Genomic DNA, 24,703 nt, shown 5'->3' with positions numbered 1-24,703 from the left:
CCAGAAATAGAATCATAGAATCATAGAATCATAATATAATAAATATATACTAGAAATACACTAGTTGTGTTATAGAAATGTTATTTATGATGTTTGTCAAGGAATTCTTTTATTTCAAGAAGTTCTGTGAGAACTGCTTGTCAAGTAGTACTTCCAAGTTAGGCTTAGCCCTTCACTCTCTGAATTACCAGACTTATCCTGATTAAATGCCTGAGGTACCTCTCTCAAAGGGCAGGAAACAGTCTAATCCACGGAATTTAACAGAGGATTGCATGGGTTAAAATTCCAGAACTCCAGAGTACTTTCACACTCTCCTCTTTGAAAAGCTGAGTGTAAATGTTGCATACACACCTTGACTTGTAAATTCCCACGACATATTAACACATAGTCTCCAATCTGCTCCAACAGCTGGTATGCACTTGAACTGCACTGTATTTTAAGAGCTGGAAAAAGAGACAAATGTCATATTATTGTAATGATTTAACCATTCAGGACAGAACTATACCTTCTGTGTACCAAAAACATCAAAACTCGTTAATGAACATTCCCTTAATTTTTCCACGTTTTTGCAGTCATTCCATTGTTATTTGAAATGTTCACACACACATGCTGCAATACCCTGGCCTCTTTGTGAGGACATCTCAGGACAAATAAGTGGCTGTCAACAAACACTGCTCCTCACATCCTGCATCTAACATTATTTTTCTACTCTTCATAGCTTCCTGGCTGAAATTACAGGCAAGCAGCCCTTTTGCCTAGTAAAGAAAACCATGAATGCGTAGTTCTACCTCATGGTTTATAAAGAGCCAGTGTCTTCTTTACACGAAGTGCTTACAGAAAAGTGTAACCATAAAGAATACTTTCATCCTTGCTCTGCTTCCAAGCCTGTAAATAAAAACAGGAGGAACGGATAGTATTACTGTAATTCCTCTTTGTTTTTTCTTTTCTGTTTGTTGGTTGCTTTTTGCTTAAATGTATTTTGCTGAAAGACTCGAGATACTCCATTTAGATTAGTAATACATGTTTCAATATATCCAGATACATAGATCTGAGACATTCTTTCCAGCAGATATTTAATACTTCAATAGCTTGTCCTCATTTCAAACAAATCACTTAGCACTCAGATTCCAACTGACAGAAATTATAATTTACATTGGTAGTAATGTTTATTAGCTCATCTATTTTACAATGATCATTTGGGGGTTAAAACATGGTAACATATTTTGAGATCCTTAGATGTATGTGACCAGAGAAAGAGGGGGATAAAAGAAACTTTTAAAAGATAAGAATCTCTGACTCTGTATTTAATTTTTACATGATTATGAGCCATAGGTAAGATAAGTAAGCATACAGGCTAAAAGATAAAGTGTCAAGAATGACGGAAGCAGATTTTGAAATCATCACTTTTTAAACCATTCCAATGACACCAGATCATACAGGGAGCCTGAAAGGAGGAGTAGGAGAGAAGTTACTTGGGAGAATGACAGGAGGGAAAAAAGTTACGTGTGTTCTACTCAGGATAACATTTGTTTTGGATAAGTGTTTGTAATGGTGAGAAGGAATGGATCCTGCTTGATTTCTCAAACACCTAGGCTAAACCAAAGCCATCCAGTAGCGCCACTCCTCTGCCTTCCTGCATTGTTTTTAGTGGATTGGTTTTTTTTATCCTGAAACTTAAAAACACCTTGGAGTCTGCCTAATTCAAGTCCTTTTAGAAAGAATTGCAGTGCAAGCCATAAAACTACTTGGCTTCATTGCATGAATGAAAGAAACAAAAACAAGCTATCAAGGATGCCTGGTATTGAATCATTCCCTCGTTCTTTTTTTTTTTTTTTCTTTTCTTTTTTTCAGTTCTTCTAGTTCAGGCTAAAATATTTCAGAAGCTGAGATTCAGATTCTCATACTGGCTAAATATAACGCTTGTTAACTAAACATGGAGCTCTGATATCCCCTGGGAAGAAGTGAAATTGAAGTTATCTTCAGAGTTTATTCTACAGAGATTTTGCTCTCATCTCTTTGCTGAGATAGATAACCTTCTGTGCTGGCTAAAGACAGACACAGCTCCCACGGTGTCTTGCTATCTCCTGTGTTCTCCATTAGAAGAACATTACTAGTTAAAAAAAAGAATACATAAAGTATTTTTCCTGTAAATTCAGCTGGGTTCCATGTAAGAATCAGAACAGTGAACATACCCACGTACCTTTTTCTGATCTTCTCTGAAGTCTGTTTCTTGTATACTGTTTTCTATTGTAGAGAACTTCAAAGCCATGAAAATGCCCCTTTAAGATTTGAGGAATTGAGGGGATGTTGTTACAAAGGTTTTAGAGAATAGCACTGGCAAATTTCCCCATGGGCTATGGATCCAGAAATCATAGAATCATAGAATCATAGAATGAACTGGGTTGAATAGGACCCCAGTGATCATCTAGTTTCAAGCCCCCTGCTATGTGAAGGGTCACCAGCCACTAGACCAGGCTGCCCAGAGCCACATCCAGCCTGGCCTTGAATGGATCCAGAGATGGGGCATCCACAACATTCTTGGGCAACCTGTTCCAGTGCGTCACCACCCTCTGGGTGAAAAACTTCCTCCTAATATCTAACCTAAACCTGCCCTGTCTCAGTTTAAAACCATTCTCCCTTGAATGGAAGGGAGCTCCACATCCTTCCTGTACTGGTGTCCCCTGGCCTGGACACAGTACTCCAGATGGGGCCTCACAAGAGCTGAGTAGAGGGGGACAATCACCTCCCTCTCCCTGCTGGCCACCCCTTTTCTAATGCAGCCCAGAACACAGTTGGCCTTCTGGGCTGCAAGCACACACTGCTGGCTTATGTCCAGCTTCTCGTTCACCAGGACCCCCAAGTCCTTCTCCGCAGGGCTGCTCTCAAGGAGATCTTCCCCCAGTCTGTATAAATACCCAGGATTGCCCTGACCTGAGTGCAGCACCCCACACTTGGCCTTATTGAACCTCATTGGGTTTTCATGGGCCCACTTGTCTAGCCTGTCCAGGTCTCCCTGGATGGCTTCCCTTCCTTCCAATTTATCAACTGCATCACTCAGCTTGGTGTCAAATCAGCACCTTTCTTACAGAAATTGCAGTAATTTAAACAGAACAGGACTCAAAGTTACAACATTCATTCAATACTCATTAAGGGATGGTCAAAACTGCACCTGCAGTTTGCTCCTCATTACCTTCGCTGGTAGATTCCATCCTGGAAGCTGTGTTCACAGTATCTCCAAATAAACAATACCGTGGCATCTTGGTCCCAACAACCCCAGCTACAACTGCCCCTGTTAAAGAAATGGAGAAAAAAGATATTTTGTGTTTTTAAATCGTATATTTAGCCATATAAGTTTCCTACATTACCTTATTTCTCATTTATTGATAAATAAGGACTAAGTGTCAGTACTGCCTCATATGGGTTATACATTAGGTCAACAGGTGGCTTCCAGACACCATGGAAGAATGTGCAAAAAGGCCTCAAAAGAGAATGGTGGAGGAAGTGAGGATGAGATAAAAGAACAGTCATGAATTAAAGCACCTGCAGAAACTGTATTTCAGCACCACAAAATAATATTTTGAGGGACAACAAGATAGGAATCCTCCCAGTAGGAGCTACACACACAACACCCTCAAGTCATGTGGAAAACTGGGAGTAGGAAATAACTTGATCCTGCTAAAGGCAGAAAATGTCTGTGTCCATCAAATAATAGTTTTGATTTCTGCATGTCAGCCCCAGGGGATTTATGTAAAATTTGATCTCTTGCTGAGACAATATAAGCTGCTCAACTTGCAGACACTGGACTGCATAGCACGTACCAAACTCAGTCTGTCTATCAGGAAGGAGCTGCAGTCACATACCAGCTTAGATGAGCAAGATGAGAGTCTGAGAATGAAGGCTAGATTGAAGACTCAAGAAGCAATACTGTTTTGAGAGGAGAACAACTGAGAAGGGGAGCAGTGGAGCCATCTTTATGTACCCAGTGTACCCAGTAATCAGTTCTGTTGAGATGACCTCTGTGAGGTGCTCCACCCCATGTTGGGAAATTTACTTCATTTTTATTGGAGAGGAAACACATCTAGGGAAACATCTGATAAACCAGAAAGGAGCTCTTTTGTAGCTCTCCCAACATACCTGAATGTATTCCTGCTCTTATCTTTAGGAGGGTGTTGGGCTTGTGTGGGATCTTAAAAGTCTTGCAGACATTCACAAGGTCTAAAGCCATGCTTGCAATCTCACCAGCGTGAAGGATCCCATTCTCTTTGGGTACTCCAGACACTACCATATCTTAACACAACAATGCAACTATGTTAACCTGTGACATTATACACGCACTTATCAAAGTGCCACGATAATACAAAAGAAGCCCTATTCTTTTGTATACTGAGGCACAGCTGTGTCTACTAAGCAGATACAGTTATCCACTGAAAAAATTTCGGATTTTGTTCTTAGTTTTCCTACACTTCCTCCCTCCCCCACACCCCTCCTGAGGATCTTTGAAATGGGACTGGTAGTGGGATTCCCACTAGGCCCTCTCCTATACCTACTGGTAGTGGTGATTCTCACTGTGTTGGAGACAGGTTTTTTCGGGACCTCTTGGGTGCATTTCTTCAAGAATTCCACACTCTACAAAGCAGACACCATACCACAGAAAAAAAGAGTTTGTTTGTTTGAGTTCTCCACTATCTAAAGAATTCCTGTTTGTCTCATCCCAAGCTTCTGCCAGATTCTGCTAGGTTTTAGAAACCAAGTAAAGAACAGGGGTTGTTTGCTGCACCCTAATGTCCCATCCACAACATTCACCAACTGTAGAAATGATGAAATACATGCATGGAGGTGTTCCAAAAGTTTGCTGGAGCTGTGCTGGGATTTCTTGCCTATTTGTTTTGTGTGTCTTCCAGTGGTAATAAGCTTTCTAAATCTCCTATACCTGCCCTTCCTTGTCATCAGTCTCTATCTTGATGTCCCAACATTTTCCACAGTTCAAAGAACTTACAGGCATCTCCTATCGTCTCCACCTTATAGACATCATAGTTATCTATGATTTCATCAAAAGTCGTATAAAGCTTGTTCAAGAGATCTACCACTTGGTAAGGTGTGCTGCTGCTGGATAGCTGAGTGAAGCCAACAATGTCACTGTTAAAACACAACAAGAAGAACATACGTACTATCTTAACCATAGCAATCTGGTAATTCTAGACATACAATAACAATTAGCTCAGACTTCACTTTTTCACTTTGTCTTTGGCTGGTGATCTTACAGAATAATTATATCATAAAATGTTTACTTAAACTAAAAAGCACCCCTCCCATGTGAAGGGACTGACTAACCTAAGTCTTCCTGCTTACTAATGGAATAAACTGTTGTTTTTTTTTACAACTAGACTTTAATCTGTCAGTCTAATTAGTCTCCAATTTTAGTTTATGTAAAAATGAAAGAAACATAGTATCTATCCATTTATTACAAGAGAAATTTTAATTTACATAGTGCTTCAAGCACACGTAGTGACTCAAGTGTCAACAACTGTAAAGGCATGTTGACTCTAAGGATGGATATGTTTCCTTTACATAGCTAAATACTGGAACCTGCACTTAGGCTTGTCCTGTGACATGGGTATGAGTGTGTGTAACACCTACAGTGATGTGCTAGCATGTTTGAGCTCTGCAATAGTCTCATTTTTCATTTAAATAATTCTGATGAAAAAACTGAATCACAGAATCATAGATTATTCTGAGTTGGAAGGGACCCCCAAGGACCATGGGGTCTAACCTCCAGCTCCACAAAATGCCACACAAACCCAAACCACGTGTGAGAGTTGTGCCCAAATGCTCCCTGAACACCGGCAGCTCAGAGCCGTGCCTGCTGCCCAGGGAAGCTGTGCCATGCCCACCACCCTCTGGGGCACAGCCTTAGAATGTGACAATTTTGAAAGACACTATTTGCAGTCAAGTGTTGCACCTGATAGAAGCAGTGGTAGTTTAGATAGAAATCTGGTACTCAGCTAAAGCTTCAGCTATGGTAGGAGCCTAGATGCTGCTAGAGAAGGAGTCAGTTCTACTCTTATTGTTCACTTTTATTTACCTGAAAAAGATGGTGGCACTTAAGTAACTTTGAGCTTGTGCACGTTTTCCCTGCCTGAGATCATCCGCTACTTGCTTTGGCAACATACCTGTTATAGAAGGTAAAGCATTTTTAATACTTTGACATAGATAAAAGAACACAGTAATAATAACATGTTTGTTTAAAGATGTAAGAGCAATGTCTGTAAAGCTGAAACATTCTGAAGGTGAAAGCAGTCTTAAGCATCAAAATCTGTTCTGCAGATAGTGTGAGAATTCACCATAAATCTCACTGATAGCAAGTTCAGATTTTTCAGATGACTCATATTTTTCAGCTATAAGAAACCAGTACCTATACATTCCAAGAAACGTCAAATTCTAATAGGGTGACTTGGGATATTACTAACTCATTTTGCCAACTTTTTGTTAGTGTTTTCCTCCTGTGTTGGTTTACTATCTCTCTGATTTTCTTTATCGTCTTCATGTCTACCATCTTGTACTTTTACAGCCTGTTCCTTTTTCTCTCCTAGGAGTTATCACTATTTCATCATCCCTCTACTCTTGAGGAATTCCAGAAGACAGGCTGCTAGCAAAAGTAACCTCAGTCCAAAAGCAATTCCCCAATATTTATAGTTATATAGAAAGACAGCCAAACAAGGTCAAAACAAACCAGAGCACTACAGAGAATCCAGTGGAAGCTCTGAGATTAGTGCACTGACTTACAGGAGGGGGATATAAAAAATAGCTAAATGTCTTTTAAACTTTGCAAAGATCATGTGTATCAATTCATTGATAATTAAACTTATTACAGAAATTTTCAGTTGGTAATTAGACAGCTAACATCAAATTAGTTGGAGCTTTTTTTCCTACATAACTTACTATACAACAGACGATCAGTCTTCTGTTTTTCATGCATTAAGTCCTGGGTTCTCTCAGAAACCAGTATCTCCAGGTGTTTGCTGTATTTCTCCATCTAAATAACATGGAAAATTGGACAAAATAATCCATTTACTGAAACAGGTTCATAGTTGGACAGTATCTAAGCATTTGAATTATTGTGCTTTGAAAATATTCAGATGGACAAAGCCCTAGGTTTGAGATAGCTTGTTGCTTTTCTTACAGAATGCAAAGACCAGCTTCTCCTGAGGTAAATTCACAATTCTGTATTTTAGATTGTTACTTACACTAAAAGGGCAGAAGTAAGTCCCAGTGTTTTCAAGGCCTATATAACAGCAGGGGTCAAATCCAAAACAGAGACCAAGTTTCCAGTGTTTACTAAAATATGTTACCAAGACCGAAGAGGTATATAAGTCTCTTTTTTTGTCAAAAACTCACATTGCTGTTTCATAAGCTTTCCTGCTATGCTATGTTTTTTGCGCCCTTGCTCTGTAGGAGGCAACAAGATGTTAAGGCAGGATTCTCTTCTTTCTGCTGATGTGCTTAAGACACACTGCTCAAAATGCGTGTGTACACATATTTGTGTCATGCAGGGTTTCTATAGCTCCAGCACTGTAAAATCACCACCTAGCCATGGGGGAGGGAAAAAAAACAACAGTAGTACTTGACTACAAAAAACAAAGTTTTCAGCTGTAAAGCAGTTGAGAAAGTTAAGAACAACTGACAGAAAGAGGATGAGAAGGGAAACAGGTCTCAAGGAGAACTGCAGCTTTGTTTTTGTAGCTCAAGTTACAGTTAATCTGCCAGAAGTGAATAACTGACAGAGTATTCCCATTAAACACAAAATATGAGATTAAACAACAAATAAAATAATATAACATAAAACAAAATATAAAATAAAAACCCACAAACCCCCGGAAGTATGGAGGTAGATGCTATTGCAAGCAGATAAATCGAGATTGGATTAAAAATCTAAAATTACCAGAGTCATCATCATGTCAACGGGGTTAACTTTATTAGGATTCATCTTGTTCAACATTTTCTTGATTTGTTCAAATGTAGGTCTCTGGACTGGATTATTTTTTCTGCACTTTCTGATTAGCTGTGGCACAGAAAGAGAATGAGAGACACAAACAGCCTTTTGTCATTCCAAGCACATGTAGAGTTTCTAATTGATGCTATTACTTTCTTGGTGCTAGCTGTGCAGGTGAAGCTTTATCTGCAGCAGTGAAAAATGGCAGGGCTATACCAAGACCTCTTGACTTATACAGATCAATGCTGTGTAATTGAATGAAAGATGTTAATTCGTGGAAATTCAGCTGGGGAAAATCAAGAAGTAGATGCTCACATTCCTTCTACCAAATTCTGCGTAAGATCTTGCGCTATAAGATATTGTTATGCTGCTGAATCAAATGACCATTCAAAAAATTCACAAGCACTTAAAAACTCACGTGTGTCTTAATAATGTTAACTGCCCACTGAAATGCAATACTGCTTATGAGAAGCTTGTGACATTTAGGTTGCTACAAGTCATTATAGGTGAATTATTTAGCTCTTAAGCTGAAATAAGGATGCCATAAAACCTCATTTTAATTTAACTGAACAAGCAGGGCATGCAGCTTCTTCGTTTGAGGCTACTGAACAAGTCAAAATTTTGCATGAAAATCAAACTGAACTCAGGATTTGCCTGAGACATATACTTCAGTACTTGAAAACATTTTGTTTTTAAGCTAAACACATATTACTAATAGTTACGGAACTCAACACTTCACAATAAAGTGAAAATGCACAAAAATCAATGACTGAATTTCAAAACATTTTTTATTATACTGACAATTTGAGGGGACAAATGAAATTTCTATTTGGGAGGATGACTGCTCTTCTACTTAGGACATGAAATCAATTTTGTTGTTCCTTGTTTGAGATGTGCATCTTGATTTCTCAGTTCCTTACATCCATCAGTAATATTGCCATGAAACTTCCTTAGATTCATTTCAATAAAGAACTTTTCTATGCAACATTGTATCTCACCTCTATGTAATCTGTGGGACAGGGGCAGGAATCCTCTGCCTTTCCTGAAATTAATTCTGCTAAAGGTAGACACCAAGAATGTTCTGATGAAGGCACATCATCTTTCTAGAGAAAAAGGGATTAACAGTGTTGATTAACAGTGTTGAAAAAGTGCCATGTTTTTTCAGACAGCTTTTCAAAAATACATTACTATGACAATCACTATTTTTATGACAGCTTCCCTATCACTTTTTTTACAAAAAGATATAATTCAGTCTAACCTGAGTAGCCTTGTTTATAACGCTTTTCATTGCTGTAAGGCTTTAATCCCAGTGTTTATATTAGGTAAACAGATTTTGAAATGAATATCTGGCAAGATATTTGCTGACTTTAGAGAAACCACAAGGCCCACATTGGTCTATTATGAACTCTAAGAATTGCAAGAATGTTAGTTTTAAGTTTTAGTTGTTAGAACTACTGTTAAGTAAATTATTTCAAGCAGTATATAAGTATATATTCAGAACATCTGATTTCAATTTCAAGGTGCAATTTCTGTGTTTCCCATTTAACACTGGCCATGCAAAGACATTTTTCTTACAGTAAGCAGCTCAGTTGCCGTTCTAGTACATTCTTACCAGTGCAAGTCTCCACGGACAGGACTGGGAATATAAGGAAGGAGGAGAAACTACTGCAGCAAAAGAAAGATGCTAAGGTATGCATTCACCCTCTCATTAAATGTCAAAGAGCTAACACAAAAGCAATTTTAAAGCTACAGTTATTTTCTTCATACACTCTTCTTTAAAGCTTCTTTAAAGTCCTGGAGGGTAGACTGATATGTTTATGAAGAAGCTCTAGTTGCACTTTCCATTGGAACTGAATTTGCACCCAGAAGGTAAAGAGGAAAATGTGTGCCATTCCGCCCTCCTTCAAAGAAAAAGTACAATTATTCAGAGTTTGCACTGTACCTTCAACTGAAATGGAGTCAAAATTACCATACAAACTTCAAAATTCATCTTTACTTACTGGCATAGGGTCACTTCTTGTGGCAATTTCTAGTAAAATGATGGCATAACTGTAAGGTAATAAAAACAAATCTTAATGGAGTAATAGTTAATGGAGTCAGTGATTTCAGCTTTCCAGGATTTCTCATTCCTCCTCATTTCATGACTGAAAGCACAGTATCCCATAAGGAAGGCTAGCAACTTTTCTGCTGTCTGTTACTTCTCCATGTTTTTAGAGATCTGTCACTGATCACTTAGCAGCAGTCTACTCACAGATGAATCTCAGAGATCAAACATTTGAGTTGATGGACAGCAAAGCAATTTTCTCTGGAATTTAATGGAATCCATAGGGGATATGTGCAAGGACTACATGATACCTATCAATTAATCATACAAGACAGGTCGGACATTGTAATCAATGGGCAGAATCAGATCAACCAAAATCATAATAGGGATGGGTAGTCTTTTTTTCATTGTAGATCACTGTTCTGGAAAATCTCCATGAAATTAATGATAAGACATAGTGTCCAGAGTAGATCTTGCACAGTAAGCATTTTTGCTGCTCCTTTATGAATGATATCTCCATCATCATCGTCATCATTCTCCTTAGACGAACAAAAGTTAAGCACACTCATCAAGGTTGAAGAATGGAACAAAAGTGTTAACAACTCGATGTTCCGTCTCTGTATTAATTACAAGTCTCACTCCAGTAGTCTCTACTCTTTCTTTGTTTGGGCCAGATCTTCAGGAACATTAGTGTATTTTTTTGCTCAGGAATTTTGAAAATTGAGGATTTCAGTTCGAGGCTTCCTGGCCAGTGAGACCTCACGAGTATCAGGAAGGCTTACACATGCTCATATGAATGAACACAAACTGTGTTAAAATGCAGTTTCTGAATACTAATTCTCTTAAAGAGAAAAATCGGCGATACTACAGGATACATCTCTTTTTCTCCATCTTTCTTCCGTGACTGGGCATTTCAGCTCTAACTGTTTTTTTTCTTTTGCAACAAGCAAGGGTTATCTGCAGTACAACAAAAGGAAACCTGGATTTTGCAGACACAGGAACTGACAGCAAAATATATTCAGCAAGCATTCAATAAATCTGTCAAAACTGCATTGTGTAGCCATTTATAATATAAGAAAATCATCTGTTAGCACTATTTTAAGGGGTGTCTTTGGCAAGAAATGGCTTCAGGAGGCCAGGTTGTCTGCAAAGACAAGTAATGGCATCTAGCCTGAATATGGGCAACATGTAAACCAAGCAGGCACCAAGGAAATAACATTTCTGGAAAAGAGAATGCATCTTGAATGTGGAGCAATTATAAAGTGCAATGTATAACATAACTCTAAATTACTGCTTACTTAAAGCACAGTAAATCCAGTCCATACTGACAATGTCAAAATTGAGAAAGGACAGAATTACAATAGCCAAAGACATCGACATGATGACAAGATGCTTTTAGATGAGCTATTCTGAAGCAAATTAAAAAGATCTATTTGTGCCCACAGATAAAAATACTACAGAGACCTCAAATTCTTATTTCCATAATCTGACCTCATAGAATGGATTAAAAATAATAATGTTTTTTTGGCAGGTACAGGTATTTTATAAGCATACACAGGAATAATGTGAATGAATCCAGTAAATCTTGTGATTTACAAAATCAAGCCTCAAACTTGCCTTCAGACTTTAATGAATCCCAACCGAAAAAAAGGAGATTTAAACATTTTCTGTTTCTGTAACTAAATTTTCAGTGCTCATTTAAGGCAGTACACATGTCGTAGGCGAGAATAACCCAGAGTAAAACTCGGAGCTTTTGGTAAAAAAAAACAGTATCTACCCTCTCATAAATGTTTTCAACAAATAGTGCTAACAGCAATGCCCTCATCTGCTCAACAATCAGCATTTCAAGCTCCATTTAAATTCCAGTGTTTTATGCACTGCTAGCTAATAAATTACTCAGAAAAAAGGAGTCTTCTGCTGTTCTAGGAAACAGGAAAAAAAAAAAGTAAGAGAAAAAAGTCACAAAAATCATGCATTACCATCCTGCAATTTTCCCTGTCAACTACCTTTAACTAATTCATTTCTGGAAGTAAGCACAGAGGAAGTATTGTTATAATAAACTAGGATACACCACGAATGCAGTTATTTCCTACTTAATATAGAAAATCGGTGGGAAAGTCAAGAAATATTGATATAGTATTTTTCAACTCAGTTTGATGATTTTGTTATTAGACTATTTTTCTTTAAAAATTCAATGGTAATCCCTTTTACTTGAAAATTAATTGGATCTCCTTTATAGGAAATCACTTCGCAATGGCTTTTTTTGGCTATCAAGTTTAGTATTGCCAGCTGTCTGTCACTGGTAATGCAAACCTTGATAACCAAATAAGCCCTTGCAGTGATCTCCCATAATGGCTTTCAGGAGAGAGATAGAGTAATTCACTAGTGCTTATCATTATTCACTATCTTTCTAATTGTTACGTGCAAACTCAATATTATCACTGCCAAAACAATGTGTTGTCACTAATTTTAGAACTATGGGATGCATAAATATCCTATCCTGGAAAACTGATGTTATTAACTCTAAGGTATTGCCATTATTGAATTTTTTTAAATGTATTCTAGCACATCCATGGGATAACCATGATACTCTGAGTCTAAAAAGTGAAGAAAGAATACTTGACTTGAGATGTAAATATTAAGTCAAAGAGGCAGAAAATTACCTGTATACATCTGTCATGGAATTGGGTTCAAAATCCAAAAGGGAATGGATTTCAGGAGCTGTGTAAATCTGTATCAAGTGCTGCTGGTAGCCCTCAGAAGAATCTTCTTTTCTGTACAACTGCAAGCCATAATCTACCAAGGAAGAAAACAGAAAACAAACCAATCTGTACTTCTCTGAAACACAGGTACATAGTGACAAAACATGTTTAAAGGAGTTAGTTTTCTCTCTTGGAAATACAAATTTCTGTTCAAAATGATGTGTGCCTGGTAGTCTTATCTCTCTTAAAAATATTAGAAATTTAGGATCTGGAGAGTAAATACTTCCATGAGATTGCAATAACAGCCTTTTGAGAGGGCCAGTTGAACTAAATGGCTCCTTCCAAGCAGAATTATTCCATGATTTCATACAACTGTATTCAGAGACAGTATGTTCACTTTATTGCAAGAATTAATATGCAAATACAGATTTCTTTTCTACTTATTCACCAATCCTCATTACTGACAGATTGTTAGAGCAATTACAAGTAAGACAGACTAGAGCTGCTATAAATCAGGGTGGGCTTTACATGCACACCACTAGCATGAGAACAAAGGCAGATAAACGTAAAACATATTTACAGCTATACTTTTCAGTTTAACACAGAAGAGGGTCTCAGTATCTGACTTGGAATTGAAGAGGAGAAAAAACCAACAGATGTCTGTTTATTTTAGATATAAACAGCACTCTGCTGAGTGTATGGGGTGGCAGGAGGTAGACCCCTGTTTGCCTTTTTTTTTTTTTTTTTTAATGGAATGACCTCTAATTAAGATAGTCCTAAAGCTTCATTCTCCATATTGGATCTCATTGGAGTTTTCCAATTAGGTCCCACATTGTTCACTTTTGAGCATCTTGGCATTATGAAAACCACATAAACCAAGATTATGCAAAGTCCCTGCAGTATTTCCATTGAAATTCTCAGTTATTTCGTGGGTACCTCATTTAAAGCAGAGGTGCTGTGCAAATGTGATGTAGCTGATGTAGTCCAGTTATTTCAATTTTTTTGTCTTTTTCCTTAGAAAAGGCTCCAAGCAAAGCACATTCTTGCAAGCAGAAGGATACTAAAGGTGGTAGAGAAACAGCCATAGCACTTTGTAGGGGCCTTATTCTTAGGATAATTCTTCAAAAGACAAGTCTATTGCAGTTGTTTTTAAGATGCCTGCAGATTACAGGTTGAAATAACTAGCTTGGGGAGAGAGGAAAAATTTTTCCAGTCCTTTGGCAGTTGTACGATAATCTAGGCTCTCTAGTGGTTTTCATGTCCCCACATAATGTCTTCCTGTCGCAGAAGAAGAGTAACTATAGATTCATCTGTAGGAGAAGATAATTCAGTTTTGTGTACAGGATTGAAAAGCTGAGCTGAGTCTGCTTTTCTCCATGGACTACCTTGTGTTTATCCGTCAGCATTATTCTGTGTCTTTACAGCAGTGTCCATTGCTAAGGTTTTCTCTCTGCATCATAACTGAGAATGAGACATAATTTCTGTTCAGCCTGATGTTGATAGACTTCATCACGTATGGAACCTGATGCATGCAGCAGTAACCCACTTTAAAGGAGAGGCCTGACATGATCGTGTAACACCAGCATTTTCACCAAAAATGTCAAAATGAAGGTGCCTGGGAGCAGTGTCAATTGTGAAATCTACATGCATTTGTAGGCTACCTTGACAGTTCTTAATTTTCATTTATCTTCTCTTTACCTGCAATTTTACAAACCCATCGGTCATCTATTACACAATTATTAGACTTCAGCCGTCCATGATACATTTTGTGGTGGTGAAGATAGGCCATTCCTTGGGCAATATCAGTAGCAAAAGAAAACCTGAAAGACAAAAATCAATAAGCAAATATGTCAAAAAAGCCAGATCTTCACTCAAGAGTGGGTTTGAAACCTACTGGAGCTAACAGAAAGCCTCTAGTGATTGGAATAACTTTGAAATCTGTCACTCCATGCTCATTTTTCCAAAACACATGAAGTGGGTTGATGAAAGCCATTAACTCTCACTCAGCTGTTAGGGTCCACAGACTCTTAGCTTCTATTAAGACAGCTCAGATTCCTTTAGAACCTCCAAGTATGTTTGTATTATTTGAAGTGCTTTTCAAATGTTTACAAGAGATACACTTTCCTTCCTTACACTCTTTTTCTTTGCTGAAGGAAAACAATAGGCAGAAGTAAAACGAGCATGCCAAGAAGATCAGTCTCAAAAAATAATGAAAGTGCCCTTGTGGATTGGGACCATAGCTCATTTTCTGTATCAGTAAATATAACAAAGCATGTGTAGATATGTTAATCATTTAATCTATGTGACTTTACAGTGCTTTTTAATTAAATGCAGATGCCCAAGATGTTTGAGAAATAGATGAAATCGCGTAGAAATAAAGGTCTGAAAACAGTAGCAGTATAAACAAGGGTGGGTTGAAAAGTCATTAACTTAGTGTAACCAGTGCTCAATGTATGATTCATCAAAAATCCAGAAACTGAGTTAGGCTGGATATTTGACTCTCTTTCTTCTTCATTCTCTCCACATCGCAGTGTAAGCCTCATTCCAATTACCTATCTGTAATTATTATTTTGTCCCAAACAGCACATAGCATCTGTCAGCACAGTTTTGTATCTTTTAGCTCTTTTTTTTTTTTTTTTACCTGAATCCCCAGTTCAAAGGGATATCTTCATTGAGCAGAACATCATGAAGGCTGCCTTTGGGGCAGTACTCTGTCACTATGGCAACATTTGGTATTTCTATACAACCACCAATGAATTTGCAGAGATTAGGATGGTCAAGTTCCCTGTAAAAATGAGCAGAAATCACAGCACACAAATAATTTTCATGGATCTCCTTCCTACTTTCTGTACAGTAACTGGAAAACTAGAAGCCTTGTCTCAAAAAGTAAAGAGAAAAGTAAAACAGCTGTAAAAAGATTTCAATCTAGTGTCAAAGAAAAGTTTGAAGAAAAGAAGAATAGGAGCGTATTGTAATGTCTGGACAGGTTGTAACCTTTAAAGAACCATTATACACATAGAACAGCATACAGTTCTCAGGTTTCACTTCTTACCTTACTTGCTTTACTTCCTTACGTATGGATTTGGATAGGGTAAATGCCTTCTTCATTATTTTTTTTATGGCCACTGTTCTACCATCACTGAAACAGAATTAAATGCTGTTCAGAGAATATTAGGCCAAATACATAATTTCATAAGGCTAGGAAAATTGATGGATATTTTTTCTACTGCAAGCAGCTTCATATCTCTAGAGATGAAGCAGAAAGTTTGAGCATGTCCGTATGTAGGTGTGAAGCTGCACATGAGTATTTGACAAGATCCTGCTTCTATGATAAGGCAAGCATTAACACTTATTGTTGAGCATTCCTGTTGTGTGTATGTGTCATGGTTTCATGATTTTTGGTTATCAGTATTCCACATCACAACATCATGCAGTATACTGGGAGCTAAGGAGCAAATGCTTTAGTTCCGGGTACCTGTCTGGAAGAGAAGAAGAACTACGTTCCCCAAGAGCCTTTTCGAGTACTGTTATCATTCCTGCTCAAGGGAACAGATATAAGGGCGCAGGTCATCTGACTCGCCCCTCTTCTCGTCTCGCTGTGTTCCGTGTCAGATCGGCTCACTACTGCTGCGCCCGACTGCACGCAAGGCTTCAGTATTAGTGTAAGGCCTTTGGCTCTCGGACAATCTTTCTCTCAATTATTGCTGATTTATATTGTATTATAGTGTGTTATCTTACATTCCGATACTATATTTAGTAAAATAGTTTGCTTCTCCTCAGATCGTTGCCGCTGTTTTTAATTATTTTGGGGTCCTCTGTTTCCCTTCCTGGAGGCGCGGATTTTGCGAAATCCCTCCGCCCCACTAGTCGCAGAACTGGGCCAGACCAGCCCTTAAACCGTTGACAGCATGCCATTTGAAATATGAGAGTGTTAAAGTAAATTTAGGCAGCTGGATGATTGAGTAGCTGCAATGGGAATATCAGAGGTAGTGAAACACAGCAGTATCTATTTATTATTTCTCTGTCTACTGCTTTAGAGATCCACCACTAATATTTAACATCTTTTTGCTTCCATGGCATGAAGCATTCTCAGTGGTGAAGCAGCTGACTTTGACACACAGCAAAACAATTTTCCATTAAAGAATCCAGTGGGGATGTATGCAGGAATTAGCTGATATTTAACTGATACTGTATGGTACCCAACATATAAACACTATGCCATTCTTCAAATAATCCAGCTGTGCTCTACCTGCATTTTAGAAAAAGATCTGCATTGAAACTTTGGTTCCAAATGTATTTGAGCAGTAGGTGTCATTCATTAACAGATGCAGGTCACATTATGCAGCCACCCTTGCAAGATGTCCCAAAGAGAAAAGGCAAAATGATAGCCAAAACAGAAGACAGCGTGTTTCAGATTTGACAGCCAGTAAGTGGTACAGAAATCAAATGATGCTGCTAACGTACTAGATTTGATGTAACAACAGAATTTCAAGCTTTTAGACTACCTATTAATAGCAAAGTTACAAGAAACATAAAGTACAGTGAAACTATAGGATAGCGGATACTGAAGAAAATTAGTAATATATTGACTTACTATCTCCCAGTCTGGGTGAAGTGCTGTTTCTTGGACGCATTAGCAGCTGCAGTGCAGGAGCTCAGAACAGTGATACAGCTGGCATTGGATTCACTTGGTGCTGGGGGACCACTCATCACGCTTCCTGTTGCTGTCCAGAGTATGTGATCTAAATAGGATGTGGGATTAGAAGAGGCACCTGAAAATGCACACTAATACAAAGGTATGGACTCTGGAGGCAGGCAAATTTAAGAAATTCACCAAATCTTTACATGCAGGTCTGGTCTTGTTAACATGTAAGACAGAAAGCTATTTTTTTTAGAGTGTGACTGCTGCATAAAAAGTAAAACAACCCAAGAGGTGATACATTGCCACAAGTCTTTCCCACTAAACCTCAAGATTCAGTGCAAATCTTCCTGATTTCAGGATGATCGGTCCTTGCTGCTAGTGAAGTGCAGAGGACAGATCTCAGGGAAGCAGAGTGCCATATTTTAATAAGTCTATTTGGTGCTCCTCTAAGACTGTAGAGTACAGGGATGTGGGAAGTGACTCTGACAACAGAGAGAAGTCAAAGAAGAGCAATAATACAGTTAGATGGGGAAAAAAGTGATTTCAATGTATGTTTTTAAATATAAGTTGATCGGCTTTAGGTTACACAATGAATTTCAAAGAAGATTTTTAATGAATTACTTATTGTTTCACCATCTTCACCAGGTTTGGCCAGTTACTCTGAGCACTGACAAAACTGTCAAGGTTTGCATTCTATACTCAAATTAATTTCTATACCAATCTCTGTCCTTTACTGCAACAAGGATATCATAGTAAAGCTAACTACACAGAAATTTACACACATGTCCAAAGATGAAAGTATCACTATAACATTAGCACAAGAACATCTTCACACTACTAGAAACAAAATGACATAACATAGCTAAAACAGGTCTTTCTAGCAATTCCTTGAGGAAACAGAAAATCACAGAGTTCATATCAGCACAGGCTTATCAACTTCAGTCAATTTCTACTAATCTGCCTCTTCTTGGGGTCTAGGCATCTCTCTGCTTCTGAGTGCTAAAGCTCTGGACGGGAAAGTGAATTAAGTGCAGCATTGTACAGGATTTAATAACATCTGATCTTATTCTTAATATATTTAGCTACAGCCAATTAAAATCAAATTTTATATCCTGAAGGTAAAATGAAAAAGAAGTCAGGTCACAATGAATTAATCTTTGCAGCAAAACTGCCAAAGACAGTATTCACTGAGAGAAATTAAGATCTCATTACATCTTTCATTTTATTTATGTAAAGGCCGGGTAAGCAAGTGAAGCCAATTATACAGAACCACACATCCACTGAAGCAAATATAATTTACTTTGTCCACGTCTAGCAGTTATCTGTTTATGTGGGGATAGACCTCTCTTTCTGAACTGAAAATTTTCATTAAATAAGAAGGAAACTATTTAAAATAACTTTAATAACTAAGGTTTCAATAAAGAAGAATGTCATCAGTCAGCTCACAGAGAATACAAGGATGAAACTCTGGATATGTATTTCCCAAACTGGCTCATCTTTTGCAAGATTCTGAAAACAAGATGTACTTACGATTGAGATTATTTCATAAAATTATTAATGAAACTGGTAATAGTAACAAAATTAAATGTTCCTAACCTTGTTTGATGCAGGTGAACTCTATAATCCAGCTTTCATCCCAAAGCATCTTTTGTTTCTGATACTGAAACCACTACAAAAATAAATCAAATTCATTCTTGAATTAAACTCTACCAACTTTGAAGGAACTAATCCAGAGATTATTTTTTTTTAATATGAAAATGTTTCCCTCAAAAATCTGACGTTTAAGTATCTAGTCTATATCATATCAGCAGCATTAGAACTAACAGACCTAGAGGAAAACAGAATCTAACAAAGATCTTTGGAACAGTATTTTCTATATTCTAGGATTTATTGACATGCAATATTTTGCATTGGCTACGAACTCTTCCCATTACTGTCAGTAATTTAACACAATATAATTAGATCTCAGCCTGGACATCCAAACAGTTGTTTACGTCACATCATAAAATGGAAATGTCCTACCTATGCTGCCTAATTGCATGACAAGAACATATTGCTCTCCAGCCCCAATAAAAGGAGCACTGTATGTTATAGACAGACTTACAAACGAGACCACATTAAGTCTAATACATTAGTATAAAGAATATCAGATATAGATGTTGTGGCTATTTTATAAAGATGACATAGATGCTCTCTTAAGATACATAGCTGTGTTAGGATATTTACAAAACATAAAAGTGTAAGCATATGCTTTCAAAAGATGAGCAGCAGATTAAATTACACAGCTGCATGGCTGCAGTCAATGCCAAAACAGCAAACCCACTTTTCACTTTAATTATACCATTTTCTGTAGTGTAGAATTGAATATTAGAAATCATGCATTCATTGAAACAGTTAACAGAAGTCCAAATAATACTCAAATGTACTTTCCAGTAAGTGGAAACTGTTTCTATATTGTGGAAGAAATTTATGCCTCATGTAGAGCTTGCTGAATCAAAATGATACCATCCCATTTATTTCAAAGGATTTCTGAGAAAAGATATCTGCATTTTATTTTGTAAAGATACGACCAAAGACATATTAGCTACAAGTGACCACTAGTCTTGCTGCAGACACTGAGATCAAAGGAACACTCTCTTCTGCTTGACTGATTAAAAAGATATTAGATGCTATTGCGGAATTTAGCAGGAGGTGTACGTATATAGCAAAATAAATTTAAAAATAAACCCTCAAAAAATCCCTAAAACCTACCAAAAAAAAAAAAAAAAGCAACAGTAATAGGTAAGTTTCACTACATAAACAAACATTTTTACTTCAGTTAAATCTATTAAAGGTCAAGAAACTCCATTTTCTTTTTGTTAAATGTCAATTGTTTAAAAATGTCTGAACTTGTCATCTTTTCAATTACACATTTCTGTAAGAACATACTGTTTTACCGGAAAGTTACTATAAGCACACTGCCACAGCCTTCGTGTGGATTATAAAGGCTCAGATAAGAAACAGAAACACTAGGAGATTAAGGCCTAGTTTTCAAAAATACTTCAGTTCCTAAGTTGAAAAGCCACACAAAGAGATGCAAAACAGAAAAAAATCAAACTGAGACCACCCACAGTAACTTACTCTGTGGGCCATCAGCATTCTTCCATGCCTTTTCAACACACTCAATTACTTCAGGTAATTTTTTAAGATGTGAATAAATGAGGAATACGGATCCACTCCACCAAAGACACTATGAATTGGCAGTGCTAAAAGTAATAGTGCAAATAAGTTGTAATAATTTGCTGTCATCTCTATACAGAGATATTTCAAACCAAATGAATCCACAAGACTAGTGGTCACTTCAGGTTAATTTGCCTTTGTTCAATCATACTTTTACAAAATAAAATTTAGATTTTTTTTTCTCAGAAACTTCTTGAAATAAATGGGGCAACTTTGACTGAGTGAGCTCTGTATCAATCACAAATTTCTTCCAAAATATTGACACACTATGTTCCTCTCTCATTATCCTTTTGCTTTTCCTTCACAAGTCTTTTATAATAATCCATAGCACAGATAATCACTAAATTAGTTCAGCTACATTAAGAAAATAAGCTTTTTACACACACACACAAAATCAGCAGGAAAAAAAAGAAATATCTTCTCGTTATTCCTTTGGATATCCAGCTATCAATAACCTTAAAATATCCCAAGTTGAATATATTCTACAACAAGATGTATTTGGACACTCAGACTTAATGAACTCTGGTGGATCTAATCCCTTTATGAATTTATCTAATTTGTTTTAGAATTTATGCATACCTCTAACCTCCACAGGGTTTTGGAGCAGTTAATTTCATAATAGGATTTTATTGAGTCAAAAGCAATCTCGTATCACTGGCAACTCCTATCTCATGTTGTGAAAGACTTAATAACGAGGTGCTCTTATTCCACCATTACATATCCTTCTGTTAAATTCCCCTTCAGTCTTAAGCCTCAGGGGATGAAATTTCCTATCACAAACAGCCTTCCCTTCTAGAGAAGTCATTAATACTCTCTTTTCTACCACACAGTTTCAGGATGCAGAAGAAAACTTACCCTCTACTAGGAGAAAACTCCATTCAAAATAATGAAATAACGAAGGCAAGAGTAATGAAAGAAAGAATACTTACCATGACTGTCATAATGAAGCCAGTGCAGACTAAACATATGGGTAAGGCAATTGCTATCCTAGCATAAGCAGACAGAGGGCATTCTCCACAATCTGCTGGACAGATAGAGCAGCTTTCTTCTTCCTCACAAAAGCCATCTCCGCAAACTGATAAGAAAAATAAATGAGAATTAGGTTATTTTAAGGTAGTTTCATTAACCAGAAAGGTTGAATTCAGATTTAAACACGTGTTCTTGGGCTGGGAAACCTCAGAGTACCTGAAAGAATACATCTGAAGAATCCAGAGATGGTACCACCCCAGAAGCTGAAATAATGGTGTTTGTTTTTTCTTTTTTTCTCTTAAAGTGATGTAGGTTCTGCTTGATCAGATGAAACTGTTAATGATGTGAGAGCCTTTGACTTTTTTTTGTGTTGTAACTCATTGCGCATCTGTTTGGTGTTTTTTTCTGAGGCAGGAAGTTTCTCAGGGTGGATACTGTCATTTGTGTTCTTTGTACTTAATCCAACCCTTGACATCTCCAGAATTATATGATCCTGGGTACTTCAGAGTGAAACCCTGCAATTCATGCTTCAAGGATTTATTTTTCTCCAAGGCCTTAAGAAAATTATCAGATGTGATTTAAAACAAAAGCCCTAGAGGACAAAACTCTGTCTCCGGTGTCTTGAGTTCTGTTTCAATTTTACCTCTGTGCCTAAACTAATACAATTCTGCACTTCAGCCTCCTGAGACAAGCTAAAGATATTATTCTGTCACTATGTAATACATTTAAAAAAAAATCCTCAGCAAAACAAAATCCATTGCTTCCATCCACTTTGGAATTGCTTCAGCTCTGCTTTTTTTATAACGCTGAGAAATATATTCTCAGACTTTCAGAACAGTAGCTAACAAGAATACTGTGATGTTTGCTTAACCCAGTATTTTTCTTCAAGCTGTGTATTTAATTTATCAAATAAGTTTTTCTTCTTAAATTTCATTTTGCTAATATAATTTTTCTGCTTTCCTGCATATAGCTAAACTAATGTGCACAGAAGCCTGACGCCTTTGGAAGCAACAGGATTTTAATGTGAACAATGGAACCAATTTGGGTTTCTACCCTTCCAACAAGGTTAGGGCTAGTCTGCATCCCTTCAGATGAAGAACGTCCAGATCCTCACCACGTCATGGCTGGAAGAGTATTTTCAAGGTATTTTCAGCTGAAGCTGTTGGTCTTGATTTCAGTTTACCTGTTTGGCAAGAGTGGTTTCAATGGTAGAGGGGTAGCTGTCGCTCTTGGTATCCATGCATGAATGTTAAAAACACTGAGATTTGCAGTCAATGTGCAGTTCCCTCATATCTTCACTCTGTATCATACCTACTGCAGGAAGGACTGTGGTCTTTGCTTCCAGAGCAACTTGCATTCTCCCAACTCTGATGTGTGCGATGAGAGAAGTCACACCCACATGAACCAAAACAACCTGCGAAACAAGTGAGCAAAGCTGCGAGGATCAAAACTTCACTTGCATACAGTAGGTCATTTTAACAAGGATTATCCAGTTGAGAAGTTCTCAAAAAGAAGGTGTGCATTTTTCAGTATCAGGAAGGAAAGTAGTGCTTGGCTGGTGAGATAAACAGCAACAAGAAAGACAAGCCTTTTGGGGAAGGCTCCAATTCCTCTAACTGGTATGTTTTCTTTCAGCTAGGCATGGCTTTCAGCCTATGCATCTGTCACATTTGCTTTCCCGTTATTTCTGCTTGGAAGAAAACTCATAAAGATCAAGCTAACCTGTAACACAATCCAATCAGTAATGCAATATTTTCTTAATGCAGCCTTTAAACAGACAGATTAGGCTGTGTTCTTCCTTCCCATCCCCATTTTTTTCTACAAACTTCATAGGATGTAGCAGTATAAAAAACTGGTGCTTCCAATCAAGTCAGCTAGGAATTGATGATACTCAGCCATATGTACCACATACATACATAATCTTGACATAAGTAAATGAGATATGGAACATGCAAGTGATCTGTAACAACCTACTAGGAAGCAAGTTCTGAGAATAGCAAACCATTTGTTGTATTCAAAAAATAAACTTTACCTTGGAAGTCCAGTTTCTTTGGCTCATTTTGCCAGCTGTTGACAGAGTGTGAGTAAATATCTGCCCATCATCAGGAATCCACGGACCACATATTCCTCCTCTGCCCTTTATCAGAGAGATTGGTTGTGTCACTAACAGTGACAATAAAAATCCTAGGTCTCCCCCTTTTACCTTTTTAGTATGATTTATATTCTTCTCAAGAAATAATCAAATCTGTTAAAATAACAAAACTCAAATAATAATCATACAATGAATTAAAATATCTCTCAAATCTCATTACTGTTTGAAATACATGAACCGAAATCTTGTCATATATTTAGCTACAGTAATTTTATGAAGCTAATACACTTTTTTCAGTTTTTGCTGCACAAGAACAAGAAACAGAATTGTATCCCACATCTTATATTTTTCTAAAGGAGTTTTATTGCAACTTGACTTTTGATATTGCAGTTTATTTTCTTTAAAAAGGAAAGGATCTTTTATGAGTCAGTGCCAGTTTGCAGAGCATATCTCACTAAAGCTGTCAAAAAGTAAAGAGAGATAATGATATCTGCAAATGACAACTCACTCTTTCTTTCTCTACTGACTGTACAGAAAGGGTGAATAGGAGTCAAGTAATCTTTAAGAGTTGAAACCGGTTCCATTAAGCATAATGAGCAATTCTAAATACTACCTTGTCCAAAAAATACAAGTACTTGCTTTGCAGCCTCAAATATAGTACAGAACTTTCTGAAATTGACCGACATCCCCACAACTGCTTCAGTGACCTATTGATTTGGTCTAATTGTAAATACAGAAAAAACTTCATAGACTTGATCATTGTAATGAATGTCTTATCCATTATCACAAGCAGAATACATTAATTCATACTGTCATACTAACCATGAAGGCCAAAGGACAGGAGTGAATATTGGCATGGTGGACACAGCAGTTCTCACCATTTGCATCTTTCCAGCTGGCAGGGCACTCATGCTCCTCACAGAATTCCTTTGCAGCACTGGCATTGCTAGCCAAGGAACAGAGAAAGAGTGACAATTTTATATTAATTCCTTCTTCCTCAAAAATTGTAAGAAGAACATAAAATCTTTCATAGAAAAATTACTAG

At 37.3% G+C, this 24,703-nt stretch overlaps 1 protein-coding gene and 1 long non-coding RNA gene across 12 annotated transcripts in view; one reads left to right on the top strand and one right to left on the bottom strand.

Moving 5' to 3' along the window:
• Positions 1 to 24,703, bottom strand: part of NPR1 (natriuretic peptide receptor A/guanylate cyclase A (atrionatriuretic peptide receptor A)) — a 52,546-nt gene that overhangs the window by 4,060 nt on the left and 23,783 nt on the right. For 6 of the 9 annotated variants that reach the window (XM_040656181.2, XM_040656183.2, XM_040656182.2 and 3 more), the window contains 19 exons: positions 24,481 to 24,604; positions 23,599 to 23,703; positions 22,878 to 22,980; positions 21,527 to 21,672; positions 18,975 to 19,047; positions 17,331 to 17,478; positions 15,789 to 15,875; positions 15,378 to 15,521; positions 14,435 to 14,556; positions 12,698 to 12,830; positions 9,991 to 10,039; positions 8,989 to 9,093; positions 7,940 to 8,059; positions 6,940 to 7,033; positions 6,083 to 6,170; positions 4,997 to 5,136; positions 4,135 to 4,287; positions 3,191 to 3,289; positions 352 to 443 (listed from right to left, as the gene is read on the bottom strand). In XM_040656181.2, the coding sequence (XP_040512115.1) occupies positions 352 to 443; positions 3,191 to 3,289; positions 4,135 to 4,287; positions 4,997 to 5,136; positions 6,083 to 6,170; positions 6,940 to 7,033; positions 7,940 to 8,059; positions 8,989 to 9,093; positions 9,991 to 10,039; positions 12,698 to 12,830; positions 14,435 to 14,556; positions 15,378 to 15,521; positions 15,789 to 15,875; positions 17,331 to 17,478; positions 18,975 to 19,047; positions 21,527 to 21,672; positions 22,878 to 22,980; positions 23,599 to 23,703; positions 24,481 to 24,604 (2,125 nt within the window). Of the gene's footprint in view, positions 1 to 351; positions 444 to 788; positions 886 to 2,200; positions 2,280 to 3,190; positions 3,290 to 4,134; positions 4,288 to 4,547; positions 4,627 to 4,996; positions 5,137 to 6,082; positions 6,171 to 6,939; positions 7,034 to 7,939; positions 8,060 to 8,988; positions 9,094 to 9,990; positions 10,040 to 12,697; positions 12,831 to 14,434; positions 14,557 to 15,377; positions 15,522 to 15,788; positions 15,876 to 17,330; positions 17,479 to 18,974; positions 19,048 to 21,526; positions 21,673 to 22,877; positions 22,981 to 23,598; positions 23,704 to 24,480; positions 24,605 to 24,703 lie in introns of those variants that run through there. The other 3 variants (XR_006932457.1, XR_006932458.1, XR_006932459.1) reach the window with 3 other exon arrangements.
• Positions 16,317 to 24,703, top strand: part of LOC121108471 — a 30,557-nt gene continuing 22,170 nt past the window's right edge. Inside the window, exons 1-5 of one of the 3 annotated variants that reach the window (XR_005842996.2) lie at positions 16,317 to 16,398; positions 17,341 to 17,532; positions 21,428 to 21,567; positions 22,537 to 22,709; positions 22,887 to 23,031. This is a non-coding gene — a long non-coding RNA (uncharacterized LOC121108471). Of the gene's footprint in view, positions 16,399 to 17,340; positions 17,533 to 21,427; positions 21,568 to 22,536; positions 22,710 to 22,886; positions 23,064 to 24,703 lie in introns of those variants that run through there. The other 2 variants (XR_005842994.1, XR_005842995.2) reach the window with 2 other exon arrangements.

This window comes from Gallus gallus, chromosome Z (assembly GCF_016699485.2).
Source record: "Gallus gallus isolate bGalGal1 chromosome Z, bGalGal1.mat.broiler.GRCg7b, whole genome shotgun sequence".
Lineage (NCBI taxonomy): Eukaryota > Metazoa > Chordata > Aves > Galliformes > Phasianidae > Gallus > Gallus gallus.
Note: the sequence above shows the minus strand (reverse complement) of the source record. Positions and strands in the feature narration are given on the sequence as shown.